General features: G+C 35.6%; 1 protein-coding gene and 2 long non-coding RNA genes across 5 annotated transcripts in view; 1 reads left to right on the top strand and 2 right to left on the bottom strand.

Moving 5' to 3' along the window:
- The window catches only part of LOC139962820 (single-minded homolog 1-like), a 62727-nt gene extending 43601 nt beyond the window's left edge, over nt 1-19126 (top strand). The window contains exons 3-10 of the mRNA XM_071963180.1: nt 7359-7438; nt 7743-7832; nt 9407-9512; nt 10268-10353; nt 10798-10997; nt 11481-11587; nt 14138-14285; nt 14910-19126. Coding sequence (XP_071819281.1) covers nt 7359-7438; nt 7743-7832; nt 9407-9512; nt 10268-10353; nt 10798-10997; nt 11481-11587; nt 14138-14285; nt 14910-16020 — 1928 coding nt within the window. The 3' untranslated portion in view covers nt 16021-19126. The remainder of the gene's footprint in view (nt 1-7358; nt 7439-7742; nt 7833-9406; nt 9513-10267; nt 10354-10797; nt 10998-11480; nt 11588-14137; nt 14286-14909) is intronic.
- On the bottom strand, nt 617-7475 carry LOC139962822 (uncharacterized). Of its 2 annotated transcripts, none has more exons than XR_011791376.1 (3): nt 7347-7475; nt 6055-6300; nt 617-1031 (listed from the first exon to the last, which is right to left on the bottom strand). It is a non-coding gene; the product is annotated as an uncharacterized lncRNA (long non-coding RNA). The 2 variants fall into 2 exon arrangements; XR_011791375.1 differs by lacking the exon at nt 617-1031 and adding an exon at nt 1624-4998.
- On the bottom strand, nt 9525-15497 carry LOC139962821 (uncharacterized). 2 transcript variants are annotated; one of them, XR_011791374.1, is made up of 5 exons: nt 15360-15497; nt 13639-13809; nt 10768-10818; nt 10298-10556; nt 9525-9793 (listed from the first exon to the last, which is right to left on the bottom strand). It is a non-coding gene; the product is annotated as an uncharacterized lncRNA (long non-coding RNA). The 2 variants fall into 2 exon arrangements; XR_011791373.1 differs by lacking the exon at nt 10768-10818.
- Nucleotides 19127-19768: the final 642 nt, after the last annotated feature.

Raw genomic sequence — 19768 nt, 5'->3', positions numbered from 1 at the left:
CGTTGCTAAGGGGTAGCCAATGACTATGGTTGGTTTCGCACGAAGTCTCTCCTGGGTCTGAAATTTAATGTATGATCTTATGATATACTAAATAATTAAGCAGTATTTATTTACATTCAATGATTTACTGAACGTTGTCTTCTTAAACTAACATACGAAACTACCGGCATGATTGCAAAGATTGAATACCAGAGATACAAAAGAAAAACCTCTTGCACCCATTTAAGGCGACACGACACAAGAAAGGATTGTTGTCTTAAGACTCGATGAAAGTTAAATCAATAAAACCAATGTTGTGGATATTATTAGGACTGCTAAAAGGGTTCATTGCTCACTCAAAGCTTTGTTTATACGTTGACGTCACAGTGACGTATACATATATACTTTACAAATGTGCATAAACGTGAATATTCGTGAATTATCGAAATCGCTGAAATCCTGGAGTATATATATATATATATATATATATTGGGCTTAAATATATATATATATATATATATATATATATATATATATGTATATATATATATATATATATAGGCCTATATATATATAGGCCTATATATATATATATATATATATATATATATATAGTTTGATTGATCGATTGATTGTTAAGCAAATGGTGGTCTTTGCACCACCACGGGGATATCACGGACTCTGCCAAAATATATGTTCTTCATTCCTTGTATTCTTCAATTGTTCTTATACGTGGTTTTACATTATATTTGGTTTCTTTATTACAAGTCATATACACATAAATGCAAGTTGGTAACCTGAAAACACGGACACCCACTTGGCTCGTTTCATTTCCAATTAGCTAAATTGAATGTCACCTCTATAAAATGCACTGGTTGATCCAACCATGTTCTCTAATTAATATTAAGGCAGGCAAGACATGTGTATTTGGTGAGGTGTAACGAATCCACAGATATCCATACACAATGTACCTAATGTACTACGGTATAATGTTCCAGTCTTTATCTTGGCACCGCCAACGTTCTCCTTTTCTCCCGCAATTAAAATCTCTCCTTTTAAAAAAGAATAAGATGAACATTTGGTTATGTAATTCAATATATTTACCATGGCTTTAGAAATATTCGTTTTAAAACCCATTTTCATGTAAAAAAAGAACGATTGTTGTCAGACACAAGTCACCACAGTGAATATCAAAAAAGAATTTAATTAACTTAAAATGAAGCAGAGAGAATCAGTGAAGCCTGAAATTAGTAACATATCTTTTTATCCGTCAGAATGATTTATCTGCAACACAAGACTAACATATTGACGCAAATGTAATTCTTTGTTTGTCTGCCGTCTTGTTTCTATATATATATATATATATATATATATATATATATATATATATATATATATATATATATATATATATATATATATATATATATAGATAGATAGATAGATAGATAGATATATATATATATATATATATATATATATATATATATATATATATATATCTATAAGAATTGAATATTTATATATATATATATATATATATATATATATATATATATCTAGCTATAAGAATTGAATATTTATATATATATATATATATACATACATATATATATATATATATATATATATATATCTATATAAATCTTCTCCAGCTCTGATGATCCATCGATACATTTCATGAAGATGAATCTAACAAAACTTGATAGAGTACAATTAGGTTTGATCACACACCATCCTTCATAACACCCATATTGTCACGGACTGCGGCCAATATTGACCGTCATACTCCTCAACGAAGATATGGAAAAAATTAAGCCAAATATCTTGGGGCATAAATTTACGAAAGTAGGGACATTTATTCTGCATTTTCGATAGACTCAAACTTTAACATAAAGATTTTTTTTTAAAAGACGGATGATATTTCAGGGTCTCGGTTGGAAGATCAAAGTGACCACAAATATCTATTTTGAGCAATAAGGTGACTTGGAACATTGCTGTACCCGGGTAAGGTCGGGTGGGAGAAAAATCCTTGGCCCGGAGAGGACAGTTTGGTGTTCACCATCTGTATTATGGAGGTTAGGTTACAGCCCCCTGCTGTACCTCCGCGTTCCTTGTAATCAAGCCGGACACATGGTAACCTCGCCACGTTCCAGTAACCTCCAACTTTAAATGAGTTAAAATCAGAGTTTTATTTAAAATCATGCCAACCTCTTTCTGAACTCAACGGGAAGTTTGGCAGAATCTGTCCATCAAAATGTAGCAAAAGTCGCATGTGTCGATTATTTCATGTTTTTGATTGCTTTTCCTAATATTTGCAGCAAATTAAAACCAGAATACCAGTTTTTAGATTCATTTGAAGGTAAACTTCCCGAAAGTTTGAATTATTTTGTACTCTACTAAACTGGCTATGAACCTTTGATGCAATGTAAAAGTGTAATCATCTACCGTGGCCACAGATGGTAGATTTAGAAAATTGCAAATATATAACATCATTAATATAATCTCCTTTAGTTATGAGATAATTCCTCAAACTCAACATTATGTAATAAATACATATCTTGGTTTAGATCATCAATGTATAAAGTAAATATCATATTCTTCCATAAATGGCAGATACGGGGGAAAACATATTTTGATATGTTCGAGAATGCTTCTGCTGAGGCCAACGTAGGGTTTGATAATTCATGCATGAAAGAAATATATAATTTCGACAACTGGCATGTATTATCAAACATTTTTAACCTTTAAACCTATTAATAGCACGATAACAATATGTGTTTTAATTATGACAGAAATCAAGAATTGTATTGATTTATATGTTGTTAATATTATTGAATATATTCCGAAGCAACTTTTCATCCTGTTTCATGATGAATTCTACCAGACGTCTAAAAATATTCGTTTTAACTTTCTGCTCTAAAAGTCTTTAAGAAACTTGATTATTATGTAAGATTCTTTGAGTTTCATAAAATATGATTCTGTGGAGGTATTGTTTTAAAGTTCCCGGTTTTAATTTGAGCGATACAAGCAGTCGTGGTAGAATCGCATTAGTTATAAGTTATCACATTAGTTTTTATGATAATAGTGTATAGGTCTGCCGCCCTGTATTTACACCACACCTACATCTCAAGTTCGTTTTTATTGAGCCATGTCAATGTTTTCACTCACATTAATTGAAATGGATTCCAAATCACTTTATAGGAAGTTTGTTGTATTTCGTTACCATAACTAAAAACATTCTGTGGTTTGACTTTGCTAAATACTTCTAATATTTCGTCATTTATTATTAGAAACCAGGTGAGTTTTTTACTTAAATCATTAAAACCTGTCCGATTTAATTAACTGTGCCGTCACTTACCTCGTCCACTCAAACTTGACTTTAGGCTAACTGCATAGTTTATCAACACCTGGCTTTGTTATGCAGCATGCAGTCCACAAACCATATACTAACCATAGCAATTCACAAACAGAACATGCCCCGAAGGAGGCTCATAGTTTTCAGATGAGCCCTCGTGTCCTGGGGCGCAGTACACTAATCATATATCATGGTATAAACCAACAGGTTTAAAAATCGGTATTTACGATACAGAAACATTTGATTTAATTGATCAGATATTTATCTATTCTTAAAATATCAAACACACGGGAGAAAATCCTCATTCATATTACTTTTGTTTGTTTAACACTACAATATTAAAATTAATCCATACAGACGTTATGACAAAGAATATCTGTGTGAATTGAAATGTGTTCAATGAATCTCTGTATTCGCGCTGTTATGTTTAAACTATTTAAGATTAGGCCTGTAAACAGTTGTTGTTTTGAAATTCTCCATTCACGAAACTATCTTATAAATCTATACGAAAATTGTTTTGCATCAAATCAATGGAATCAAAACAATAACATGACATTAAACACATACTTTTAAGGATCCATTTAGCTACTGTCAATAGTAATAGCTTGCTAATGTAAAATAGAAAGATAACTACAGGCTTTTCGATTTGCCTTGTTGCCCCATGATTGAAAGTAAATACAAAAAAAATTATAAGTATTTTGAGAAAGAATTGTCAGAGAAATTAAAATGGTAGTTTTAGACGTTTGACCATACCAAAACATTCAACACGAGCTTCGTTACTCTAGTTTAACAAGAGCAATAGAATAAGTATCTTATAGTCCTGACAGCCATAGCAACAAAAAAGTATGTGTGTCAGAGAAGGATTGCACCGAATTATTAACTCCAAAGTTCGAATTGTACCAAATATTAAAAGAAAAAGAGAAATTAAAATCATCAAAATTCATAATAAATGGATTATTTCCGTAATTACTTTGTTTTTAAACCGATCTTTTTATATGCAGAATATGTCAAGTTGTTCTTAATAATCAATTCATGGAGAAGGGTCCATTCCATGTGAACTTTTATTCTCTGAAACGTAAATAAAAACTCAAACAAGCATTCGGCTATTAAACCCAATACTTGACTTTGTTGTTCACATCTTGGGAAAAGAACTTGTCTACCTGCGGGTCATTTTGATTTCCCCGATAATATGATAAGAGCGGCCACCCGATAGCCCATTGCACCAGGTGTACACCGCATGACATGTCATCATAGGGCCCCGGGCCATCAAAATAGTTGAACTTCATAAAATCATATTACAAATCTTGAGAAGATGTGGAAATGTGGTCTTCTATACCAGTTTTGCTTTTCATAAACTTTACCAACAAAAAAACAAGGATGACCTGTAATATTCTTTCGCTAATTCAAAAATAGAGATCTGAACATTCTGGGTGATTTTTTTAAGATAGGATGGTTAGTAGAATCTGTATTGACAATTAATAATACCAACAAGAAAAATACGAAATAATAGCAATATAAAAGGAGAAGACAATCATGTTTTGCTGGGCCTAAAAACTTCCAAAAGTGAAAGTAATTTTGTTTGATTGCCTTTTCTCGTGACACCTGCTGTTTCGGTTATGGTTATTCCTCACAGTTTGCAGATTGGGAACGGTACAAAACACCTAAACTCAAGGAGAAATGGTAAAGAACATAAGAACAAGGGTAGAGGACTTCACGATAGGGGTAGGGGACCTCACGACAGGGGTAGGGGACCTCAGAACAGGGGTAGAGGGTAACACGACAGGGGTAGAGGACATCACTACAGGGGTAGGGAACCTCATGACAGGGGTAGAGGACACACGATAGGGGTAGCGGACATTACGATAGGGGTAGAGGATAACACGACAGGGGTGGGGGACATCACGACAGGGGTAGGGGACATTACGACAGGGGTAGGGGACCTCAGAACAGGGGTAGAAGATAGCTCAACAGGGGTGGGGGACATCACGACAGGGGTAGGGGCATCACGACAGAGGTAGGGCACCTAAGAACAGGGTGAGAGGACATAAGAAGAAGGGTAGAGGACAAAAGAAGAAGGGTAGGGGACATAAGAACATGGGTACAGGACATAACGACAGGGTAAGGGACATCACGACAGGGGTAGAGGACATCACAACAGGGCTAGGGGACATAAGAACAGGGGTAGTGGACATACGAACATGGGTGTGGGATGTTAGCACAGGGACAAGGAACATGATATTTATCGAGGTAAAGGGTCTGTTGGTGACAAAGGTATACCAGTGGTAATATGAAGAGGGAACAATAGATACAATGATGGAAACAGAAAACAGCAGGCTATCTCTAGAGGCTCATGAGGGTGAAAAATCAGAGAGGGCAGAGGGGGGGGGGGGGTTGTTAGGGGTAAGATACATAGATGCAGGAAGGATGATAGGTGGGTGGATCGGATGTCTGGGGAACAGATGGTGTGGAAAGGTGTAAATGGCTGGGTACAAGGAAGGTTTTCTTTTAGTCCTTCATCAGAAAGTAAGAGTAGTCTGACTTGTATATTCTCTCAGCACTATACTGTACCAATAATAAAGTACTATTCACCATACAGGTTAGGAAACAGAACCTATACGCAGCCTATCACTGTACAGTTTCATGTTCCTTAATAGTGCGGTGTACAATTGTGAACTTGTTTTGACAAACTTGAGATAAACTTGTGACATGATACCAACCCTAATTGAAATACTTTGAAGTATTCGCAAACAGCGAACCCACTCGAAGCATTGACAGGATGTGAGGGGTCTGCAGTAGATTCTGGATTTGTTTGCATAATTACGATTCCATTGAAGCTGTAACATCTAAGCTGTCACGATCGGCACGACAGATAGTTCCACTAGTTTACTGTTTGTTATTGATCGATGCCTTCTCTTCCAGATGAATCTCTGTAAGCAATATCCGTTTTCTGTGCTATCAAACGTCTGGTGGAGAGTAAACATAGGATATCATCATAAATCCTAATAATCTAAGCAAACTACGGTTTCCTTTTTTCTTTTGGTTTTGGAAATGAAACCTTTAATTAATATACTTCCTTTTCTTAATCATCGACTCCCTAATGTTATGAATGAATGCATGTAGGCTATAAGATAATGATACTACACTGCTTTGTGTATGCCTTGATAACGCGGTTATAGTCAAACCTGTTGTCGTGCCAAGAAAGCTATGTTATATTGTCAACTGAATAAAATGATGGGTCATGTTGGTGGCGGTATTGATTTCATGAGAAGTTAAGCCTTCTAGACTTGTGGTGTCCATGATAGACCAATGGTAGACCAATGGTAGACCATGGTAGACCAAGTAGACCATGGTAGACCAAGTAGACCATGGTAGACCAAGTAAACCATGGTAGACCAAGTAGGCCATGTGGTGTGTAAAGTTAAGCAATGATTTACAACTAGAAGTTAGCTGCTACCCAGAGTACCCTGTAACAGGACTACTATTAATTATGTTTTTGTATTGTACTTGTGCACTTCGATTGCGTATTATATGCAGCAATTATTTTTGCCCATTTTTAATCACAATATTTGTCACGAAAGTAACAACGTACACTGTCCCATTAGAAGGCCCACATTGTAAGTTTGCAGTATTAATTCTGACCATATGGCATTACATCTAATAAACAGTTTTCTTTTAGAAGCACCGAGGAGGGGGGAAAACAGAAATTATGTCTTTTTGTTAAACATTGTTACCCCACCAGCAGCACACTTATCTATCGTTGGACTCCCTGTGAATGACTGAAACTAGCCTTATTAGTATATTACACGGTTTTGATAACTTTAATCGTGTTTCAAACTGACAATCGGACTCAGTATAAAGGTTACGAAAAGGAAATATTAACACTCCCGTACACACTATTCAACAACAAATCACATTTGACTCTCGCAAGGTATCGTTTAACTTCTTTGTCATCATAGTACTTCATATATTAAAAGAAACTTGTGATGTGAATTGATAAAATTATCTTTACCTTATTCCATAGGTCTCGGTGATTCTTGGGGCAGTAGGACGACCTCAACACTAGATGCCATGACGAAAGAACTGGGTGCTCATTTGTTACAGGTTTGTACAATAAAATCAACGAATACATGAATATATAAATATATATATATATATATATATATACATATATATATACCTATATATATATATACCTATATATATATATAAATATATATATACCTATATATATATATATACCTATATATATATATATATATATATATATATATATATATATATATATATATATATAGATATTTATAGAAATATATTTATATGTGTACACGCATATTTTGACATGAATTATATACTTATATATATTATCAAGTTACCGTTATCGTTATTTTGTCTCCTTTCATTTCAGACGCTGGATGGCTTTATTTTCGTGGTAGCACCTGATGGCAAGATTATTTACATCAGCGAAACAGCATCGGTTCATCTGGGACTCTCACAGGTATGTGAAAAGCGAACATACAATGAGATATTCCAGTATCTGAGGTGAAATCACTTAACCGATTTCAAGCCTATTTTTATTGCCGGAATTTCGCGCGGGGCACAAAGCTGATACATATAGTTGTTACTGAATATAATTAATGGTGTGTATGTAAAGGTCCCTAATGTCGTTAGATTTGCGATTTGCAGATAAGCTTGATAATCACGGGTTACTTAAGTTACTTTGTTTTATATACTATTTTACCATGCAACGCTGGCACAGAGTAAACATGTCCGCTCTTGGTACGTTAAGAGTCACGTGGAGGATCCCACGACATGACGCAAATGCAGGGGTTATGACCGATGGGGATAGGGGGAGGGCGGCTAGTTAATGAAGGAACGAAGGGAAAATCCGAAAGTCATTGTCATTAATAATTATTGTCACTAAACAATTTTACGATACCACTTAAGAAACGCTTGTTGTTGTAATTTCGTGTTACTTTGTCATACTTGTGTGTACATAAAGGATAAAATCAGGAGGAGTGAAGCTCACGGTCTCTCAATATTGGTGCACCGGTGGTAAAGTTATTGAACCCCCTCAAATGACCAAACTACCGCTGTTAGGAAGCTTTGCATGTAACTTCAAGGACATAAATATCCAGTCCAGACCGGGTAGGGACGAGGGAAATCCTAAATGATAAATAACATTTTTGTGAGCTGAAGTATACAAACATTTGTTAGTACAACCCTGCATCTCCCTATGACTGAATGAAAGTCGCGCACTTTTTCACACCATTTCATCACGTTATATTAAGCTTTAACATGCTAACTGGGATACGATACCTGTTTTTTCTGAGCTCCGTGCATTGAAAGTACCCATGAACTTGTAATCTTTGAAGCTAATAATCGCGAACATTCACTGGTTTGTTTGATGTGTCCAAAATAAACAGCGTCAAGCCAGAATATGGCTGAAATACGATCTAGTGAAGCGATTGTTGCTGTTGTTTGCCAACAAATTGTTGGCCATGATTGAAACTGACTCCGACTTTCGATGTCATCGGCGTTCACGGAAGGTGAATATATATTTATACCTGGCAATATTTCCAGACAAAGGTTATTGGTGGAATAACGTATAGTAGAGGAGGAACTTTGGCAATAGCCTACATCTGTAGAACGCCTGTAAGCCTTTACATATATATATTGGAAATCAAGAAAATTACTGCAAGGATTGAGGGAGGTAAAGGGCCTGTATGCGCCGTGAGGCTGGAACAAAAAAAAATACAAATACAAATATCTTGACTAAACGTATTCGAGGGAAAGAAATGTCTATAAACACGTTGAAAAATATAGCCAATCGTCATCGGCAGTAAATGATCTGTAAGCAACATATGGAAGTACGAAATTAGAAGGAAAGACAAAATTCTCAAATAACTTCTCCGGTAATATAAGAAAAGGAAACACTTGACCCCTGTGGATATTAGCATAGCCCTGTTTACTGATAATGTTAACCAACTTGTCAATTGATTCAATTTGACAATTTTTCTGAACTTTGAACGAGCCTGTTCTCATTATATATTCATTTCCTCTTAACTATAGGTGGAGTTGACCGGCAATAGTATTTACGAGTATATACACCCTGCTGATCATGACGAGATGACCGCCCTACTCACGCCTCAGCCCTACCACGCACACTCCATGGCCGGTAAGACAATATATAAACAGTTGAAAATAGTTCACGCCACCTCTCGTCTTCCCTATTACGTCACAATTACTCCAAATTATCTTTTGATTCACGCAATGTATGAAATGAGGCACCTGCGAGACGGGTTGTTTACGTGTTGTCATACAGCATTGGATCGATTGTGTGCTAAATAGAGATGCACACAGCATGTTCTAGAACGATGACCATAAAGTGGAACCCTTCTCATGAAATGGCGTAGTTGGGTCATATGGGGATGTTTGAAACAGTCTTCGCTGCGTTGCCTTAACGAAATGAGAGATGAATGATGTCGTTAATGGAATACAGCTATATGTGTATATAATACAAGCATCTAACTTTCTTAAAGTATAATGAAACACAATGCTTACCTAAGGAATCACATTTTCACAGACGATTTCTTCAAGTTAAGCATCCATAAGTTCAGCCGGTTTTGATAGCTTTAAACATAATTGCATTGAATCATATTCTTCTGTCCGGTGTAGGATGTAATTACTCTTACAGTAATTTATAGGAGTATAGAAGTATTTTCAGTAATTATGGATTTTATTTTTCGTTCATTCAATTAATTAAGTCTTTAATACAGGTTTAAAATGTGAAAAGAAGACACTCTATCAGACAATTCTTGATTTGACATTTTGCCATGGTAACGTAATGTTTAGACGCACTACTTCAAGTTATTTTAACTAGTCTAATCAATCCCATATCTTGACATATTTATTTGTTTGTTTCCTTTTCAGATTTTGAGCTAGAGAGAAACTTTTTCTTACGAATGAAATGTGTCCTTGCCAAGCGGAATGCTGGTCTTACTTCTGGCGGATACAAGGTTAGTAGCCGTAGGTAAAGGTTTAAAAATTCCTCATATCGGATAATTCGATTTACTACCGTGCAATTGTATAGCTTTATTGTGAAGACTACACATTGCCTTATCTGAAACATTTCAAAGTGTTAATAACAACAGCAATGGATGAAAACCGAACTTGAAACCACCAAATGAAGCAGACATCTTTCTTACTTCTGGATGCTTCCCTGAAACAAAAAGAAACAAACATTAGATATTAAATCAGTCGAAAGTACAAGAGGTTTAATTGTACGAAATATTGATTGCATTACTAAGTACATCTTCCCGACCGTTGCAGATTTAAACATATAGTTACTGATGTGGTATTGCTTAATTATTAATGTTAATTAATTAATCGCAATGTTACTCCTCATTAAATGCGGTCTAATATACACTTACTGACAATCTTCATACTTGTTTGTATTTCAGGTCATTCATTGCCATGGTTACCTGAAAATAAAGCAGTATACATTGGATGTTGCTCCATACGACGGATGCTATCACAATGTTGGACTCGTTGCTATTGGTCACTCTTTACCGCCAAGTTCGCTAACGGAGGTCAAACTTTATTCAAACATGTTCATGTTCAGAGCAAGCTTGGATATGAAACTGATATTCTTAGATGGAAAGTGAGTATATTCAAGCTATTCTCGCTGAAGTAATCTCTTAAAGTACATGATACTATGAATATTCATCACTCTAGCTTATTTGTATTGACGTATACTATGTAATGATTAATCATTGGTGTAACATATTTACTTTAAATATTCCTGCTTGTTTATTCGATGACATTCATTCATTTAAATTCAAACGGCTCAGCAGTTTAACTGATTGTTTTAAGAATCTAGCTCATGTATAATTTAATGTTACTTATATTATCACTTATCATTTGTAACTAATATTTAAATATTTTCGAGGATGATAATATTTTATACATGCATAATTCTTTTCTCGGTACTCGGATAATCAAGAATGAGCTTAAATCAAAATATCAATTGCTTCATTAATATCAAAGTTTCTAGATATTTATTGCCATATAATCTTCGAATTCACGTCACCATGACATCATTAAATGCGTTCATGATATATTTTTCATTATTGCTACACTATAGAGTTGCTCTTCTAACTGGGTATGAGCCTCAAGACATCATCGAGAAAACCTTATATCACTTTGTTCATCCGATGGACGTTCTCCACATACGATACGCACATCAGACATGTAAGTATACACACGTATACTGTACATATGAAACGCACACCAGACATAATAGTACATACAAATCTTGGTCAAATATAATAATTAATTAATATTTTAGTGTTAAATGGTTGGCTACATTATTATATCATTGCATATGTGAAGACCTTTATAGTACTATTCAGAAGTTTATTCTAACTGGTAGATTTACTTTCTCTCGAGGTGTACATGTTTAGGCTAAAATTTGCATATAATAGACAACGTGAAGTGTTGCATCATCATACCATTTAATTACGTAATAATATAATCGGTTGGAGGGACAGGCATATTAGTATTGCATGAACTGAGTATTGTAATAACTACGTAATTGAACAAGAGCCGATCAAAGAAACAGTTCATTAAAGTTTTATAATTCTCAAAACTGAACCAGTTGATATATCTTCTTATGAGATGTTAGCATAAGTATAAGAACGTGATAATTTCAACCTTGCTGCCTCGCGTCAGTTTCAACACTACCATTTTGATAAGTCTTGCCCTTAGAAATCGCTTAATTTTGAACTGATTTACAACTTCACACTGACAGTGAATTTTGGCCTTTACAACACCCATTGATATGAGAATTATCATGTCGTTTATTACAGTAATGTATTTGATCTACATGTAACCCGACTTCTATATGATCTTACTTAATGAGTGGATTTAACACACAATTCCAAACTGTTTCTCTATCATGAAAATATAAGTTCACAAACAAAAATTATACTGAAAGTAAGAAAAAGACAAACACTATGTTACAAAGAGTGGACATATTTCTCGATAAGTTCTCGATTTTTTAGATTTTTTGGCGGGGGGGGGGGGGGGGTTGCTAAAATAAACTTCAAACTTGTACATCATCTGGAATTATCTGTTAATATGTTTTATGGAATCTAGTTTGGGTGATATCTTCTGTAAGTAGTCTATTTTGTTTTCAATAAAATGTTTTTCTCTCGTTCTACAATTCACTTGGCAATCTGGACAGTTAGTCCTAAATTTGGCATTAAACCATTTCGATGTCAATGTGTTTTTCATCTTGACATTTCTTTCGGAATACGTTCAATATTTTTTTAATCCCTAAAAGTATTCCACAAATTATAACAGTAATAGCTATTTTCATATAAGTCAATTCCAACTTTTCTTATGACTGTTCAATTAAGGCTCATCTATTTTAACAAATTAAATATCTTGTAATACATCCATTGGATTCATTAAATTCAGTTTACGAAACCGTTGAAAACTTCATAAACATTGAAAAATACACGAACAGATCAATGTACTAATCACTGCAGACATAAAATCTTTAATAAAAAATTAGAATCTACAAAACGAACGCCTCGTTCCCCTCTCGCAAATTACAGAAATGTATCTAAACGTGTTTTTTTTTCTAGGATTATTGCATTTTTTGGAGTTATTATCACGCACAGACCGGGGCTCCAGTCATCCATAAACAGCACCTTAGTTCATGACTTAGTCACGATTTTCCCAGAATCATGTGAAAATCACGATTTCAACTCTATACCAACGATATGCTTGAACCAGCTTACGTTTGTCTTTATTGCCAGATTTTTGGTTGCCATGTTAGGAGTTATGACCGATCCGTGTGTGCAATTAACGGATATGCAAGAGATCAAAACACATTGTGAATTACTCTATAAAACGAATAAGAAAAGTCATATAGTCAAAGACAGAAAAAAAATGTCAAGTGAAAGTTATTAGCAGATTGCTAAATAACACGAAAGGGAATCTTAACACACAAACTTTCCAATTGGATGAATTTCGAAAATGACAAATTAATTAACATTGCCTTTGGGTAATATAGCTATATAGGGATGCTGTATATTCCACCCCAGCGATAGAATCTGGCTATACATAGTAGTAAGCATCAAGTACCGTCAACATAAACTTGAAAAACTGAGGTCGCACTTGATTAAAATAACAATTGCGAGTGGCTAAGCGTTGGTTATATGGTTTGAGAGAAAAGTATAAGCTAACGTTCGGCGACGACATACAGGAATAAGAAGCGCTTATTGGTACTTTACCTTAGGTTATATTTGGACTTGGCTATGGACACTTTTCGGATTCGATGAACCATAAAATACAGCGCGCGTCAGATTAATTCCACTCCATTAAATTTCAAGAATGGTGGGGTAAGTGAGGAATAGAGACATACTGATATCAGCAGGTGAAGAGGCCAAAGAGTATAGTTGGACCTAGAAGATAAAGAAAAAAAATAAGTTAATTTTAAATGTTTTTTATGGGGAACTACCTCTGCTCAACACAAGAGTGACTATAGTAGGCGTTAAATTGAATGAATTCTTTGTTTGATGCGGAGGATAGGTTATGCTTGTCATGGAGGTCAATTAGATGAATGCCTTTTCGTCTTGTCATTTCCATCTCATGTGAGGAAGATGGGTGGAGGGGTGGGGGGGGGGTGAGGGTAGAGGATCGGTTCCTCTAGCAATCTACGCTATTTACTTTTTCATCGGCATAATCGTATATACATATATAACTCTATGATGCCTCTTGCTCTATTTACAGTGTTAATGAAAGGCCAGGTTACCACAAGATACTATCGGTTTTTGTCTAAACATGGCGGCTGGATCTGGATGCAGAGCGCAGCAACAATTGTCCACAATAGTCGATCATCGCGCCCTCATTGCATCGTTAGTGTTAATACAGTACTGAGGTATGTTCTTTGACTACATATGGTAACAACTTCAGATTTGTTAATGTAGACGTTGTCACTCAATTGTTGCTTTATTCATAAACATGAAATGTAAATCTAATATAAGTGTGTCGCTTGCCTTAGTCAACTTTTAAATGATGGCATTAATATTGTCATGTACAACACAAGTAATTGCCAAATGTAAATGACTAACGCCCTCCATGTGTTTTCACAAATGTCAATTATCATATTTCAGTTCTATACTTACATTTGGCTTGAAAAATGAAAACCACATTCAACACTCATGTAGTATTCATAGATGTCGTTTTAATTACTTGAGTCTCCTGCGTTCGTTTTATTCACAAATAATTACGTTAAACACAAAACTGAAGACAAAACCAGACGGGGAAACAGATTTCGACAAATATCGTTTAGTATAACTCTGTTTTATGTTATTGTGCCTGATTTTCTATATTGCCTCATAGCTCATCTACGCATTAAGGCATATCAATATGAAGATTTGCCATCAACTATTGAAGGATATCAAATACGGTAATATGAAAGAATTGTGTACGTGCTTAATTTAAGCTTTTCCTGATTACTAACGAACTTTTTTCCTTTCGCATTTTTTGTCCCTCTTTGCAGCAAAATTGAAGAGAAAGACATGCTCCTTCAGATCGATCAGCTTCAGGCTAAGACGGAGTCAGCCTACGCTAGTATGCAAGAAAAATCACGTCCTATGAAGAGCAAAAGTAAATCTAAAAAGAGCAAGTATACTCCTTACTCAGTACCGAGTGACGCCATGTTGTATAGCGATTCTTACGCGGCAGAATATGACCAGTCACGCACAACTTTCAGTCATTATTCCCCATATGAGGTTGCCCTACCCGCGGCCTCATATCAAGAGGCGCTAGATCGATACAATGCTATGTGTTCTATAAGCTACGGACACGATCGGCAGCACAGCATGTATCCTAACGGAGCCTATACTAACAGTGCCTATTCGTACGGTAATGCGTTAGCGTATAACGGCCACTACGTGAATGAGAGTCTTGCGTATGGTAGGCATTATGCAAATGAGAAACTATACGCTACCGGTGATTATCTTTCCTACGTGCCGAGAGCATGTGATAAGGCAGGAGAATCGTCGTCTTTTCATCCAGGGTATTCCATCGACTCTCTTCAACATCAGCACTACTCCTATCTCGATCCACTTGGAACATCGTCTACCACGCATGCGCTGGATTCTTCTGTCAGACGGCGCGAAACTTCAATTACACCTTCAGCGCCGACAGATCATGAGAGCATTCCCGTCCGCAAATCTTGTGCATTAGAATCCAGGAGTGTCAATTCCTTAAAGACAACTCAGCAAGCGCAACTATCGAATGGTTCCCATGGAAGCTTGGTGACGTCATCACCAGCGTCTGCATATCGACACGTCAAAGATACACAGGTCAAGTCGAGTACAAGGACATCTCCTTTAAGGAAAGAAACAAGCAATGAAAAAACGACTATTGAAGAGTCTAGCGATACGAGACATTTTACAGATTTGAGTAAAAATACCGTGTCTGCATCAACATTTTGGAAAAACGGTTTGTCGAACGTTTTATCTGTAACAGGATCGTGTACGAGCCAAAAAGACTTGACTTTCTTTTCGGAGGAAAACAGTTCCCTGTTAGACAGATCACGTGGCAATGCATCATATGTCAGTGCGCCACCCCTCAGGAGTTATCAGCAAGTTGGGTACGCACTGTAACAATCTCAATGGGAAAATGTTAAGCAGGAAAATAAGTCAGATAAAAACGGATAAGACATCTCGACATGTCGATGATGATTCTTACTAATATATAAAAAAATCAACGAGTTTAAGTTTTCCATACATTACCTTTGCAACAACCTATTCACCATAAGGACCATTACCTACAAAGCCCACATCGTTCCAAGTTTCCGTACTTTATTTATAGAGGATGTTATATCGGCACGTAAATTGTTCTAGAATAATTATATACTGCTAATCAGCTAACCTGCATATCCCATCTGAGAGATGGTTTCCTTGGTAATAAAATATAAATATAATCGGTTCACGTTTCAGCGATTTGAAGTTCAGGGATTCTCTTATACATTCTGTCATGTTGCGCTGCCGGTGTAATAATATATGTCCCTTTAGCTAAAGACCACGGCCAAAATATGGACAAAGATAATCGTTTCCTTAAAGGCATTGAAGACTCGCCCCAAACCGCGTGCCGCGCTCTGAAAAAAAGGTTAACTTTCCGTTGCTTGCAAATGACATTTTTTTCTTGTCACTACAAAATGCAGACAGTAATGAAACGTGATACATTGTTATCTTTTATCTAGACCTGAGATGTCCACGCTGCTATGTACACTGTGTTGTGGGTGTTGACCGTAGCTGTATGTATTGACTGTACACTAGTGTCTAATTACAGACGGTAGCAAGCTGTGTGTGTGTATTTTCTGGGATCGATGGTGGTGTCTAACACTTCTGTTACACCTCATTCGAAACTAGGTCAGATTACCGGCATGAGACGTTTCTTCGTGCGTGAGTCTTCACACCCTTTAAGCATACAAACAATATCTTATAACTGCATTACTGGCTCCTATCCATATATTGAGTTCATTCTCAGACTGCCCCAGCTGCGGGAAGGGGAAAGTTGGTTGGGAGTGGGAAAGTGGGGGGGGGGGTAGGAGTGAGAGTGTTATATTCGTCACCATAGTGAGGAATTACATATTGAAATAATAAATGCATTGTTTGAGATTTACACAACCAAGATCCGTCTCCTGTAAACAAAGAGCAGAAAGAGTTAGTTTGTCTGGGGTGGATGTCTGTCCCGGAACAAGTTGTATTCAAACTATTTCTGAAACCACCTGCAAAGTTTAAATTAACCAATGAAACTACGGTTCACCCATGGAGTTCTTTCCCTTTTAAATATTCTCCAAGATTCAAAAATATCTCGATAGAATGAATGCATCTGCTGAATCTGTTCACATTATTATGAAAAACACTTATTTTAGTTTATCTTATGCGCTCTCATAATGTTTACATATCGTAGTCATTAATGTATAGCAGCCGAGTATTGTATATGGGTGGTGAAAAGCTTACAGCCAATGAAAAGGAAGAATTTTACGTATACGATAAAATGCATCATTTAAAAGTATCAGGTAGGGCTAGAATATTATTTTGTTTATTGAAAGGGTATACTAACGATGCACTGTTGGTAGTAAAATAATACAATAGGTTACATAAGCGGAACACAACAGGCCTATTATTTTACCTTTGTTATTCCACTCGTGTTTAATGATCAGTAATTATACCTGGCAACTATATGCTTTAGTGAAAAAGATTGACGCGCAGTATTATTACAATTATCACTTATTGTAATAATGCTCTCTCTATATTCCATAGAATGTTAACCTATATAAGATACATATACACTCCGGTTAATAGTTAATATATATAACAGAACACACTAATGCAATAGCTAACGTCAACTCAGACGAGATAAATATAGTTACAAAGGGGATGAGTGCAACTCATGTTACTGAGAAGACAGTAATGGAAGAGAACACCTTTCTGCAGACCACTCGATCCCTCCAATTATTTTCTCCTTCCCATCCCCTCTCCCTAACACCCTCCCCTATCTCCTACCCTCTCCTCCCTTCCTTGCTTCCTTCCTTTCCCCTACAAACCCCCCCCCCCCAACAACTCCCCTTTCTGCCTTTCAAGAAAGTTGCGGTGTCATCATTTTGCAAGAAAACATTTTCATCAAATGCAAACGTCTTGTTTTTGGAACTTGAAGATAGATAGAGGGGTATGTGCGTGGTTGTCCCAGCACGCATTTATATTAAACATTTTTTAAACAGAAATTGATCAATTTTTATGAGTTTTCGTGTACGGTAGTTAACGATGCATGGGCATATTCGAGTTTGACAATGCCTCGGGCTTACTCTAGTATTTAGGGCAATGCGTCTTAGTTAGAATTCTTAAAATTAAATTTCAAGCCTTGTATATCTTGCCCGAAGGTGTAACGTTATGCGAGGAACATAATTTTGTTCACGACTTGATCTCATTTACCTAATCAATGAGACAAATGCTGCTGTTTTTTTTGTCGGATGGGCGGAGGCGATGGGCCGGGGGGGGGGGGGAATTGGGTGCGGGAAATCAAGCTATATTTTTAATTAATGTTTAGATTAGTTCTAACCAGTTACTTAAACTTTTCAGCAATTTAGAATCACTGCAGGGATAACATGAGATAATATCTCTGTTATTCTGAACATTATATCGATATTTTGAAATTAACTTATTTATCGCCATTTTGAGAAAATTATGAATATTTATAGAACTTTTCCCACACATATTATGATATTTTGCGGAGGCTCATTTTTGCTAAGTAGTAAGGCTTTTCAAATTCAAATTCAATATTTTATTCAAATATTCCATTATAAATTAATATCACCCAGAATAGAAAAAAATCATACTTTCAAAAAGGAAATGGTTTTTATTTACATTACAATTAATCCTTTCAATGATCGCCTAAACGCACCCATCTATTACGAAATTAAACGAGAATTCGTACTACTGAATATTCATAAAACCTCACAATATATGTTAATGCATATTCAACTAGGTACAGAACATGGGGGATCCTAATACATGGTGCATATTGTAATGTTAATTGTTACGTTCATCTTTGCATATATTTAAATTAAACACTTCGAAGTGCAATCTATATGCTAATGTAAATTAATATGCGTTGTAAATAAATTTTATGTCCATGCTTATTTCACAAACAAAAGTAGGAATTCGCATTATTTGAGTAGAATAAATTTCATTGAACAAAGTATTGCTTGAATGTTAATTTCTCTACTTCTTTTTTACTACTCTTTCTTCATATATCTCTCTTGCTGACGTCATAATGACGCTGTCGTGTCATCACTGCTTGAAAGAATTTTGCTCTATTTTAATGCAACCAATCAACGAAAACGTAGAAGGGATTGTATCCGCCATATATTCAAATTTATGATGAAACTTTGTAAATTACCGGAAGTTTACCTGACAGAATGATCTCTTTGATCACAAATTAAACCTGTAAACCAGTACACAGTGGATCGCGTACTAACCTTTTAACCCATATCATATAGATTCTATTCCCTCGTGTCTCGTGATAACAGGGTAGAATTTTTGCAGAATATCTTCTTTTGGAAATATCATATTTCAGGCTTTCCTTCATAGACTTCTTGACTGATGACTTTAAAAATGTTCTAATATTGACTATATATCTTAATTAATAACGATATTAATTAAACATGCGATCACCTGACGCACGGACAGTTGTTATACGAAGTTCAAAGGTCATATCCGGATTACGATCAATTAATTTATTTTTTCAGACATTCCGGTTGAAGTCTAGGATACTGACCACGAGACGAGAGTTGTAGTTGGAAAATATAAGCCTGAATAATATGCGTACTTTTATAGTAGACCTATA

Source organism: Apostichopus japonicus, chromosome 21 (assembly GCF_037975245.1).
Source record: "Apostichopus japonicus isolate 1M-3 chromosome 21, ASM3797524v1, whole genome shotgun sequence".
Lineage (NCBI taxonomy): Eukaryota > Metazoa > Echinodermata > Holothuroidea > Aspidochirotida > Stichopodidae > Apostichopus > Apostichopus japonicus.
The sequence above is the reverse complement of the archived record's forward strand: the minus strand, read 5'-3'. Positions and strand labels throughout refer to the sequence as shown.